This window comes from Acanthochromis polyacanthus, chromosome 21 (genome assembly GCF_021347895.1).
Source record: "Acanthochromis polyacanthus isolate Apoly-LR-REF ecotype Palm Island chromosome 21, KAUST_Apoly_ChrSc, whole genome shotgun sequence".
In the NCBI taxonomy this organism is placed as follows: Eukaryota; Metazoa; Chordata; class Actinopteri; family Pomacentridae; genus Acanthochromis; species Acanthochromis polyacanthus.
The window spans coordinates 9,603,510-9,617,052 of record NC_067133.1 but is presented as its reverse complement, the minus strand read 5'-3'; the positions used below and the strand labels follow the sequence as shown (position 1 = coordinate 9,617,052).

The 13,543-nt window shown below is 35.6% G+C and overlaps 1 protein-coding gene across 2 annotated transcripts in view; it reads right to left on the bottom strand.

The window, feature by feature from the left end:
* ppp1r1b (protein phosphatase 1, regulatory (inhibitor) subunit 1B) overlaps positions 1–13,543 on the bottom strand; it is a 35,383-nt gene that overhangs the window by 4,350 nt on the left and 17,490 nt on the right. Inside the window, exons 2-4 of one of the 2 annotated variants that reach the window (XM_022193617.2) lie at positions 7,390–7,479; positions 4,361–4,436; positions 3,338–3,481 (exon numbers count right to left, since the gene is read on the bottom strand). In XM_022193617.2, coding sequence (XP_022049309.1) covers positions 3,338–3,481; positions 4,361–4,436; positions 7,390–7,479 — 310 coding nt within the window. The remainder of the gene's footprint in view (positions 1–3,337; positions 3,482–4,360; positions 4,437–7,389; positions 7,480–13,543) is intronic. The other variant, XM_022193618.2, reaches the window with a different exon arrangement.

Below are 13,543 nucleotides of genomic sequence, written 5' to 3'. Positions count from 1 at the left end.
TTGTTCATAAAGTTAAAAACTGTTAATTTAATGAGTATAATTATCATTAAATAATTTTTCAATTCTTAATATATTTTTTCTCTAAAATGATGGCAAACATCAGTAAAATAATTAAATGCTGTTGCAGATTTGAATATGGTAAAAAAAAAGTGTAATTCTCGTAACAAGAACAAATTATTTGTAAAAATGAATATTTTTCATGTGGACTATATACATTTTTTTAGTCCTTAGTACATTTTTTTCTTCAGTGTGTTTTTTAAGATTTTTTACTGCACATCTGTAATTTAATGAAATGTAATTTAATTTAAAGTAATAGAAAATTATCCAAGAACTTAGTTAAAAATGTTCTTTTGTTTGTTTGATTGATTTTACATCATTTGCTGTGAACAGATATTGAAAATCAGTGGCTGCGGTCCTAATGGACAAATCTTCATGGATTTTTCACTCAATATCTGACGTTTGATCAATGGCAGCTCATTTGGTGTTATTGATAAGCACTGATTGATTGATGTTGAGTTAAGTGAGGAATGCTAAAACATCTCAGAGAGGAGTTTTGAAAAGAAAAACTGGCATATTTCTGGCGATTTTACACGCAGTTTGAGCTTTTTTTTGTTCCTTTATAATCTGTTAACTCACTTCAGAATTTCAGAAACACACTGAATGCGACTGCTTGTCTTGATTTCTGCAAAGTTTTTTGCGTAATAAACCGATTTCTCCGTCGGATCTCAGTCATACGACCAACAGCTACCTGATCACAGTTCTTTCCTTGATTTGCCCTCTGTGCTAACTGGAACTGGAACTGAAGGAACAGATGAAGCGCAATCAGAGGAGCCAATCAGCGACATCCTGTTTGTGTACTTTGTGTTTCTGCAGCTTCCATAAAGGGATTTACTGAGAGTCTGTCATCGGAGCAGTAACTCCGCCGCTCTCATGTGACACAGTGCAGATCATGAACCTATAATTGTGCATCATAAAACAAAACACACTTGTTTATTATGAGCTGGTGAGCGAGCAGAGGAGGTTTGATACAGAGCTGTGCAGCACTGTTTTGTTGAAGATCAAATTTGGATGCAGTTTAGAGCTCAGATCTCATCCAAATGTTTTAAATCTGGTAGAACATAGAAGTTTTGTTCCAGACATTGATCCCAGCTGGTCTTTCTGCTGCATTCAGGTGTTGATGCTGAAGCTAATCCGACACTCAGGCTGTTGTTCAACACACCTGGAGTTTCACCTGGACTCTGAAAACAGCAGCAGGATTCTTCTACAGAGAACAGCAGCTCTACTCAGCCGGGAACTACACTAGGTTTTTAGATTTTAATGTGGTGTGCGAACACATTATCAAACAAAAAAAATCAATTTTTGAAGTGTATTTGTTTCAAAAATTTGTTGTTTTTTGTTTAGAATGTGCCCGTTTTATTAGAAAGACACACATAAACACTAAATTCATGTTAAATCATCAGAAATATTCCTATGTTTCATTTCTGCAGCTCATGTTTTAAAATACTTTTGAATTACTAAATTAATTAAGAATCAATGTGGGTGCTTATCAATAATATAATAAAAAATAAATAAGCAATTTTGACAAGAAACGCTAAACAAAACCTGAATTAAATCAGTCCAGTTTAAAGACAGACAAATTGTTTTATTATCAACATCTAATGGAGCATTGTTTTAAAAATAAAGAAATAAAATACTTTTTTACTGGAATTTTTAAAAACATTTTACTGTTATTTTACAGATTTTCCATGTTTTTTTAAAAATAAAAAATAACTTGTAAAACAGAGCAGGAAAAAACAAGCCATAAATGTAAATAATTTGCACATTAAAATCTGTTTTAAATTAGTTTTTTAACAGGTATTTGCTGCCATTTGACAGAAAAAAATAAGTTTATCAAGGACTGAAAAATGTGGTAAAAAATGTTTTCACTGTTGTGCAGGTTGCTTCTGTTTTCTTAAATTACAGATAATATCTAGTAAAATAGCAAGAAAAAAGGACTGGTTTATATTTACAAAACATCTGCACATTGATAAATAGTAATGATACGGATTATATGGTCTTACTGTATTGAAATCAGCATTAATATCATTATTCTGCAGTTATTTCACTGGTATTTTCATCATTTTTACAGTTTTTTTTCTTTTAACATTACACTATTTCTGCTCAGATTTTAAGAAATCATCGCAGCTGATCCTCTTCATCACATTGGCATTCGGATCAAGTAGAGCTCGACCCTCTGACTTCATTTTTATTAGCATTATTTATTGTGCACTTAGCATTTTCTAGCCTTTTTATGCAGATTAGTCTCACAGTCAGCACGTTTTATTGGGTTTTATGGCCTGCAGTGTTAATTGTGCATCGCTTCGACTCAACTCTTGCCGTTTTAAAATGTTCTTCATATTTAAATTTGACTTTCAGACACCAAATGAGGAAACATCCTCTGGAGGAATCGTGCTAATCCCTGCAGTAGAGAAACTTGGAGAATCAATACCAAGGAGCTTTGAAGTTGTTATGATGGCCAGAAATACTTTACTAAACCACTTTGTGTTGGATTTTCCTTTCATTTGTCCCCTGTCTGTGGTTAACAAGAACATTAGTGCCACTTCTCGATCTGTTACTTCTGTCTTTGCCTTTTTAACTTTTCTTTTAGCCATTTTAAAGTGCATGTAAGTTGCAATTATCCTTTTAAGCAATTTGTTCTTTTGTGGTTTTAAAGCCAAATATTTGGATGCTGCCCAAAAGAAATATCAAATTTTCAGAAAATTTAATGAAATACTAACACAAATAATACTAAACAACAGATTAAAGATGCTTGGGCCTAAATTTTGTTGCAATAGATGATTTTTTAAAAATGTTTAGAGCTTCTTTTGAATTGCCGTTTCAGGAAGTTATAGCAACAATGATGTTTCAAAACACTTGAAAAATAATCTCATATTATGTAAAAATCAATGAAAGTGCAGGGGAAACTGGGAAATTAGGTCATTCATACAAAACTAGGAGGAAAAATACACCTTTAGACACTAACACAGCTAAATATCTGCAGATTTCCACTTTAACTTTACACGTTCTGCAGATTTTAAGATTCTGAATGCAGAGAACATTTGTTTTTCAGCAGAAAACCTCATTTGCAGCATTAAATGAATGTTCCTTTCGGGCGGGAGCTGTGCTGGGTGACTTCACACTATTTACAAAAAAAACCAAACCGGGGAAAATCCAGTCAAAGTGCCAGCGGTTGTGTTTTCGTCAGCTTTTAAGCGCCTGCAGGTGTATTTTTCCTCTACAAACACGGCGCTGTCCTTGCTGCCACGGTGTTGCTGTCGACGCAGAGCCTCCCTCTCACCAGCAGCTTTGGTGGGAGATGCTTCGCCTCCCTCCTGGTCCTCCTCCTCCTCCTCCTCCTCATCCTCCTCCCCTTCACAAGGGTCTTCCAGAGGAGGGTAGACCCCTAGGTTCTGCATATGGGCTTCAGCCATCTTCTGAACAGCTACACACAGGTGAACAAACACAAACACACAACAGGACCACACCGACACATGGGATAGAGGGAAATGTTGTTTTTGGTTTTACCACGCTTCAACACTGTCACTTCCTATCGAGGGTTTTTGAACGCATGCCAGGCAGGCAGCAGGCAGGACGCCACGCAGACACATGCAGACAGACGGACTGATTTCAGAGTAGCTTTCCCATCTGTTTGTTTGTATCCTCGTCTTTCCTCGACTGATATTATCTCGCTTCCTCGAGGTCACCTTCATTCTTTCACACCCTCACATACACTGTGGGTTTTTTGTTTGTTTTGTTTTGTTTTTAGTCTCTTATGCAACTGGAAATGATTCTAGTTTCAAGGGCACATTTCTGAAATCCCACACAGATGAAACTCTGCTGACAAATTCTTGAGACACAAAAGAAGAAAGCTTGTGCATGTTTTGTTTTTTTTTCCTCCACTCAGGCCTACATACATGTGTGTGTTCATGCCTCTCTGTGTGTGTGTGTGTGAGTGTGTGTCACAGCTGTATACACAACTGGCTGTAATCCTGGATGATCCAGACTTTCCTCGACTCACACTCAGTGTCTCACAGCTGTCACGCTCTAATCTCTCCACGCTGATATATGGGTCCTGCTGCTGAGCGTATAAGAGCAGAAACACATAGAAAACGCGCCTATGCATGTGGGAAATGCGCATGCACGGAGAAAGCTTTTTATTTAAAAAAAAAGAAAGACATAAAGCCGTTTTATGACACATCTACCCATCTGTCGCATGCAAAAGAGGGGGGAATTGAGTGCAGCGAAGCTCGGTAAAACAAAAAAATAAACACGAGGGTGAATCACGACACACAGCCACCACCTGTAGAATAAAGCTGCTGACCTTTGAGTGATGGAGGCTGGTACACGTTTGGATTAACACGCTTTGGTTTGAGCACTCCGTTCTCCCCTACAACCCACTGTAGACAACAGGAAATACAAATATTAAAACAGATTCTCTCCTTAAACGTCACCTTCAAACCCTTACTAATATGCTTTCCTGCAAAAACAAGTTAAATTTTATGACATTTATTAGAATTAAACTTCAATTTTAATTTGGAATTCATGAAAACAAATCACATCTAAACACAGACTGATATGCTTTTCTGTAAAAACAAGTTACATTTAATAACATTTATTATTCATTAAACTTCAATTTTGGTTTGGAATGCAGAAAAATCACATCGAAACACAGACTGACATGCTTTTCTGGAAAAACAAGTTAAATTCTTGAAATTTCTTAACGTTAAGCTCCAATTTTAGTTCCAGGATGCAGAAAATATCACTTCCAAACACTTACTAATATGCTTTTCTGCAAAAACAAGTTCATTTTAATGACATTTATTAAAATTAAATTTCAATTTTAGTTGCAGAATGCAGAAAAAAAAAATCAAAAATGTTTTTTCTGCCTTTCAACATCGTGGTCAAGTACAGGTGAACACAACAAACATCCAGAAACTATTATTTTGAGTGTTTTGGTGCAGTCAACGTTAACGTTCAATCAAAGCTGATGGATTCTGCATCATAATGGAAAGTTGTGTGTCATTCCTGCAGTGGAAATGCACCTAATGTTGAGTGAAATAAACTTAAAGTCAGAAAACTATGTGCAGAAGTGTTCAACAAATTTACATACATGTATTTGTTTCAAAGCTTCCAAATTATAGGGCATGATAGTTAAATTATATAGCCTATTTCATACAGAAATACAATAGAAAACTGCTTCATAAACTGCATAATAGATGATGATGTAGTTAATAATCAGAACACATATTCAAACCCAAGATCACTTTAAAAAAACAAAACACTTAACTATTGTGTTGTCCTCTGACCCATTTTAAAGTCTGAAAATGTGGGGAAAAAAAACTATGTTTTCACAGTGAAACTTCTGACGTCCACATTTTCAACATTTTTGAAATAAATGTAAAAAATGTTTCTTGGGAACGTTGACTAAAAAAAAAAAATCTACCAAAATCCAGAAAAATTCACTGGATTTTGGCGAGTGTTCTTAAAGAAAATATTAGAGGTTCTACTGATATATCTGTAATCACTGTAGATAGTTTTAGGATTTTTTTTAAAGATTTTTACTCATTTTTCAAAAGTATTTAGAAGAACTTTCTTGCCAAATCCGGGGGATTGTTTCAATAAAACTTTTAAGGGAAATGTTTAAATAATTATTGGAATTTTCTTCTTGAAGGTTTTGCAAATTTTTAGAAATTTGGGGAATTCTTTTGCTGAATTTTTGCATTTTTTTCAAACAGGGAAATTATTTTTTGGTGCCCGTAAATGAAGACAACGGGAGGGTTAAACATCAAATAAAAGACTTTCTGTATGTCTTTTTCTTCCTTTATTCCTTTACTGTTTTAGCATACTTTGACCACACATGCAGCACAATATTTCTGAGACAGGTTTTACTGTTAAGACATGTAGCAGGCACAACCAAATTTTAGCTAACCGCCCAGACTTTTTATGTTTATCAGTGATGTAGCTCTACAATGGTTAGTTTCTTACTTGTCCATAGATTCTTCTCAGTAATTAGAATTACTTTTGTATCTTCTGTTCATCTGTGGAGTTCCACAGGGATCCGTCCTTGTTTTCCATTTATTTGTTCACGTTGGGACAAATTCTCAGTAAATACATGTTCACTTCTATGCAGATGACACACAACTGTATGTCCCAATGACATTAAAAGTCAAATGTCTAGAAATTTCCTCCATGACTCCAAAACAGAAATCATCATAATCACTCCTCTGAGCTGTAGAAAAATTATTATTTTATGTCTGATTTGGGCCCATTACTCACCAGTTTTAAACAAGAGGTCTAAAATCTTGGATGTCTTTTACATTCATGCCTTTCTTTTAATGCTCAGGTGACAGAGGTTGTGTAGTCTTGTTCTACTCAACTAATCTTGATTTGTAAAGTCAGATTCTTTGTCTGTTTTTCAGACTTCTAAATGTCATTCTTAACCTCCAGACTAGATTACTGTAACACGCTTCACTCCAGTATCTAGAAGCTAAACATTCATATCTTGAGTTAATCCTAAACACAGCTGCTCGGCTTTCCATCAAAGTAAAAGTGGCCATGTTACTCCAGTTTTTCCTGCACTTCACTGGTTTCCAGTTTGCTTGGATTTTAAAGTTTTATTGCTTCATTTTCGAGCCTTACATGCACAAGACCAAGCTTACACTTGTGATCTTTTGTGACCAAATGTGTTTGGGTCTTTGCTGTTTTAAACTATATCTGTGATAAGTGGTTCCATCAGGAAAAATGATCAAATGCTGGTTTAAAATTGGAATATTTCATTGAAATCTCTTTATTTTGCATATCTCAATTTAAAGAAAATTACAAAAAATAAACTGTTTGCACCAGATTATGCCACAGAAAAATCTTATAGAAAATCCTCTTTGTTTGCTTTAAAAACATTACTTATAAACCACCTTTTACTATTTAATGTTGTTTGAATTCATCTTATTGTGGTTATTTTACTTTGTTCTTTATCTATTTTGTCTACTCAATATTTTATCCATTGCATTGTGTTCATTTCACTTTAGCTCTTTTATAAATTCGGTATATAGTCACTTAGTTTCGGAAAGGTGCTACATAAATAACTTATTAGATGCATATTTTGATGCTGTAGGAGCGAATGTCCTCCTAAAGGTCAATGCTGCTGTTTCTAAGGTCAAGAACGAACCTTGAAGGCTCAAGAATTTAAAATTAAAACTAAAGAGTTCTTGGGTTTGAACAATGACTCACCACAGAACACGGGGATGGAAACATCACGGGGTCACACGAGCTTAAAAAAAAATCTTTGGAATTCTGGAGGAGGATGCACGAGGATTCACGGACACCGAGTATATAAGACGGTTTTGACTTCACCTTTACCTGATGGGTGGACTGATCGTCCTCAGGAGACGACTGGTCGGCGACTCTGAACAGCGTGGCAGGTGTGGGCCTCCTGCGACGGATCTACAAACGCACACAAACACAAACAAAGGGCAGCCATAAATACATGAATAATTAAGCTGTAGCTGGCTCTGTATTATTAATACCACTCAGCACAAAGGCGTGTCAATCAGAGGGGGAACACTCATGGCGCAAAACTGATTTTATAGTCAAACACAGAACACAGAGAAAGTCCTGTAGTCCAACGTCTAAGCTTCTGATGCAGGATTCAGTCAAAATAAATGACCTTTCACATGCATTTCAGCCTGACATACAGAGAGCCCATGGAAAAAGGGAACATTTGGAAGCAAATGAACCCAGCCGGACACTCCCATCCACTGTTTGACCTCCGCACTGCTTCTTGGTAGTTGGGATCAGGTAGCTGAAGGCATAAAAGTGCAATCAAGGCCAAATGAACTGTACAAACTGCTGCACACAGGGAATTCTCTGTTTGAGGGAACAAACGCCCAGCTGTGCCCATGAAGCCCGGCCGGATCGAGGCCTGCCGGCAGGAACGAGACCCTCAGAGGAGCCGATTGTGCCCGAGATAAAATTAATTTTAAGTATGAAACACTTTCCACTTGTTGGTTTCTAGATTACAAACACACACAGTCCTGCATGGAAGCAGAAGTTGTGGGTTTTTACAAAACATTTTTGTGACTTAGCAGTGCAATAGATTAGTCAATAAACTAATTAGGAAAGTATTAATGGACAGCTGTTCTGATAAACAGCATCTGAACCTCAAAACTCACCAGAAAGTTTAAAAGAAACGATTTCTCTTTTTAAAATTGCCAAAAAATACACAACTTATCAGAGCTAGAAACTGTGAAAACAGAAAAATTCTAACAGATTTTTATCTTTTTAAATAGTTTTTGAGCTAGTTATCTAGGATGTAATGTTTTCTTGTAAATTTTAACAAATATAAGCTTAAAATTCTGATATTTCAGCAAAATAAAATAAAAAAAATCAACCGTTTCAATTAACCAGATTTTGTTAAAAAGAAAAGTTTTAAGCTCCTCGGTGCAACTACGACTTTCTGATGGTCCTTGAGTGCGTCATGTATGACGTCCACTTCCATCAGGAAAAATAATCAAATTTAAGCTTAAAATGATCATATTTCATCAAAATCATGTCATTCTACACATCTAAAAATGTTTAAAAACATTAAATCATTTGCAGATTCTGTAAAAAAAAAAAAAAAATTGAGCTCTTAATCTTTCTGGCCGTCCTTGAATGTATCATGTGTGACATCTAGTTCCATCAGGAAAAATAATCAAATCTCAGCTTAAAATCATATTTCATCAAAATCACTTCATTCCAAATGTCTTATTTTTTTAAAAAAAAATCACAATAATTGAACAGTTTGCACCAAAATATGTCAAAAATAACAGTTCTATGCTAACTGGGACAACTAAAAAGCCACATTTGACCAACAGAGACAGTTATCGGTTGAATTGCAGGCAGTGTTTCTACAGAGCAACAGAGCAGAGAGGAGGCGACAAAATAGACTCAGAGGAACTTTTTTTATTTTTTACAGCTGATGTGCAGGAATACTGAGAAAAAGTTTGCAGTGGACATAAAAATATGAAAAGTTGATTATCTATTGCATGTTTTTGCCAGTATTGGTAATACCTGTGCACACATATGTTACCATACTTGTGCCATACTGCCCAGAAGATATTTCTGAGTTCTTTCTGCATGTGGCCATGGTTTTGCTGTTTCCATAGAAGTACATGACTTTATGTTGTAATGAAAAAAATACAGTCAGAAAAAAATATCCACATAAAGAAGGGTCCTTGGGGAACACAGTGAACCTTAAGTTGGGTCAAAAACGTCAAAAGCCTCTGACTAAAAGTAGATTTTTGGTTTTAGACCGTTCAGTCTTTGGGTTTCAGAATTCTGATGCACATTTTCTGACATTTTCTGATCTAAATGATTGATTATTTCAACAGAAAACTGCAGAAACAGCCAGACCAACCTTAACATCTTTAAAGCACCAGTGTTTTCAGGTTTTTTTTTTCCCCTTTGTCACTCAAATTTAACACAGTTCCTGTTCGAACTGTAAAATTTTAACACGCTGCCTTTCAAGCAAACAGGAAGTGACTGTTTGATCCCCAGCAGATAAGTTCAGGGCGGAGTTTGAGGCCTTTTACGAAGAAAAAACTGAACATGCAGAGCTCAGTGGTTTGGCTCAGGACGCCAGAATTTTGCAGAATGACTCGCTGACATCTATAAAAGCAACTTTTTGGAAGAAACATCGGGTAAAGTGAGAACACCGGCGGTGCAGTTACTGTAAGTGGACCTGGAGGGACACACAAACGAGGCATTCAGTGTCCTCTGAGCTGCAGGAAAAACCTTGAACACGACGTGAACCTGAGCGCCGCTGTTTACGGCTCCACACAGCATCACAGCTTACGAGGATCCCGGCTCCGTTTTGCGTGCTGGCGGTTGTGTTTGTGTTGGTTGTGTTGAGCTGTGCGTCATCGCAGCGAGGCAGCGTGTTGCCAAAGCAGAGGTTTTGACGGGACGCCTGCTGGAGATCTGCTGCTGTCCGATTGGGAGTAATCAGGCGTGGATGTCACCCGTATTTATGACGCCAGACACAAGTTTTAATCTCATCACGCAACTTCCAGCTTGTAACGTCACTTCCCAATAGTTTAGCAAAATTAGTTTCATTTCCTGTGCAACATATAATGAGCAATATTTCATTTTCATTTCACTTTTCAGGCGCAATATAGTATTTTATTTCAGTTTTTTTCTTATTTTAGCTCATTAATGTATCAGGCTTCAATTTTACTTTTACAAACAAGACACAAAATGAGACAAATGATACACAGAGCAGCAAAAACGAGAAATAAAATAAGACAACATGGCAAAAATGGGGTACAAAAACAACCGAAAGAAGACACAGCTGTCATCATTTAGACAAACGACACACAAAACGACACACACAAGACACAAAGAAAGAAGAAGAAGAAAGCTACAACAAAAACAAGGCACAAAATGATACACGAGGTAAAAAACAGACACAAAACAACAAAAATGACAAATAAAGCAAGAAATAATGAGACACAACGTGACAAAAATGAGACACGAAATGATAAAAATGAGAAATAAAAATGTGGCACAAAACAAGAAAAATTGACAGCAATTACACACGATGAGAGAGAGAGAGAAATTAAAGACATAACATGACAAAAGTGAGACAAAATGACAAAAAGAAGACAGTTGTCACAAGACACACATAAAACACAGATAAAGAAGAAGCAACACAAGGTAGAGACAGAAAATGACACAAAATGAGGCACACTGTGACAGAGATGAGACACAAAATGAGACAGAGTGACACAAAAACGACAAAAATGACAAAAATGAGAGACAAAATGACAAAATGAGAAACAAAACGAGACAAATGAGACACAAAATGAGGCAAATGACACTAACTAGACACGATACAAACAAAATAAAAAGACAGGAAATGACAAGAGTGAGACACAAAATCACAAAAATGAGACAAAATGACAAAAATGAGAAACAAAACAAGACAAATGAGACACAAAATTACAAAAATGGGAAACAAAATGAGACACAAAATGATGCAAATGACACAAACTAGACACGATACAAACAAAATAAAAAGACAGGAAATGACAAGAGTGAGGCGCAAAAATCATAAAAATGAGACACAAAATGACAAAAATGAGACAAAGAAAGATGAAGAAGAAAAAACACCAGCGAGAAACACAAAACAACGCATAGGAGACACAATCAAACAACCAAGATAATAAAAATATACAAAATGAGCCCAATGAGAAACAAAGCCACAAAAACGAGAAACAAAATGACAAAAATGAGAAACAAAAATGAAGCACAAAACGAGGCAAATGAGACACGAAATAACACAAACAGGACAACATTATGCAAGAAAAGATGCAAAATGATGCAAATTATATTAAAATAAAGACACAAAATGACAATAATGAGACACAAAATGACACAAACAACACACAAAATGACAGAAAAGAGACGAAACTCTCACAAAACACCACAAAGCAGACTCTAAACTACAGCTTTAGCTAATGTTGATTCCAGTGGGGAAACAACACAAACACAGTAGGTCAGTGGAAAGTCTAGTTTCAGTTTTGTGTTGTACTTGCATGTTGTTGCTTTCTACTTTTAGACGCTGCTCTCTCTCTTCTGTTGTGTCATTTTATCTTTTTTATTTCTGTCCCTCATTCCTGAGCTGAAATCTCGTTCTTCTCCGTTTGTTTGCCGACTTGTTTTATCCTCATTTGATCTCAGCGGCAGCCAACGTCCTCCATGTTTCCCCAGGCGAGGCACGGAGGCTGAGACCTCCATCACCTCCATCCCTCCTGACACCTGCTACCAGCCAGAGGACCTTCAGACACCAGATGTTCCCACGACCGAGTCCAGAGGAGTTAAAGGATGAAAACCAGCAGCTCTGAAGCTTGTCTGCTGAGGTCAGCATGGAGGTTTAAGAGCGACCTGACAGACCATGAAGCTGACAGAATTACTCAAATAATCAACTAGTTAGGATGTGAGCTCAAGCAAAAACGCTCCAAATCCCAAAAACAGCTCATCAGATGATATGATTTGCTACTTTTTGTGTGTTTTACATCATTATTACCTGAACGTCTGTGGGTTTAAATGTTTGGATTCTGGGACATTTTGCCATATACCGAAAAAAATACAAATTTTCTGCAATTTAACAGTTGTTTTTTCATTTAATTTTTTTAACAATTCATTGCTATTTTGAAGATTTACCCTCTTTTGCTCTATTATATACACAAATTACAAAAAAAGACAGAAAAAAGTATTCATTTACATTTTAGCTGTGAACAAAACAGCAAATAATCCGTCTTTTTTATGCGACAATTCTTTCATTTATAACATTTCACCTTGTATTATATTCTATTTTTTTAAGCATTCAAATCAAGGGGGGAAAAAATCTGTATTTTACAGAGTTTTGATGGTTTCTGGAAGAAAAAAAGTCTATTGAGGACTGAAAACAGATTTTTAAACTACTATTTTTTAAAACATTTTCTATGCGTTGTTAAATTACAATAAATACATTAAAAATAAAACACTGTAAATATGTCTCTTGATTATTTTAGATCATCCAGCTGTAATGTTGCATCATTTCTATCATGTCAATTAAATGCATCCAGTTCTTTTTTTTTTTTTTTTTTTTTTTTTTTTTACAGATATTCGGTTTTATACTAAAGAAAAAACTAAAGTAACTAATTGCATAATTCCATTTGACATGTTTAAAAAAACTGAATAATACAAAATGTCCACATTTTAACAAATGCTACTTGTTACTTCTTTATCGTTAAATAATTAAAATTTACAGACATTTGCTGTTATTTCAAAGAAACAAGCCTGTAGAAAGGGCTTAACAGTGTTTTAATCATTATTTTGAACATTATTAACTCCATAATTACATTTATTTTGCGTTTAAATAAGTTGTTTTTAGCTTCTTCTCCTTTAATGTTTTCTGAGGTACAGTTATGTTCTTATGGAAAACGCTTATGAATAATATCACAAAGTCTGCTCCTTTTCATAAATATCTGACAAAATTGTCTCTCGGCTGCACATCAAGTGCAAAATTCCAAAGTAAATCCAGCTCCAGCTGGTATCTTTATTTGCTGTTTTCTCTGCAGTCTAAAGTCCGTTTCATGACTCCGATGTGGTTCAAAGGTGTCGCTGACAGACAGAGACGCAGAATGAAAGCAGGAACAGGTTCATAGTCGAGTTTAATTTGTTCAGACTGCGATAAAAATAGCTGCAGTGAGATAAATGGGAGATAATAATGATTCTGCAGATAATTGAGGTCAGTGAGAAGCTTAATCTGATGATCTATTTACCTGCTCACATGTAGAGAGGCTGGACAAGGCCGAGAGCTCTGCATACACTGTAAAACATTAACGCTTTTAATGGTTTAACTGTACTTATTTAACACTTTACTGCTATTTTACAGACATGTTTGTTTAGTTAAATTACACATAAAACCAAGTAAAATCATGGGGAAAAAATGGTTGATTGTCACCTCAAAAATCTGCATTTT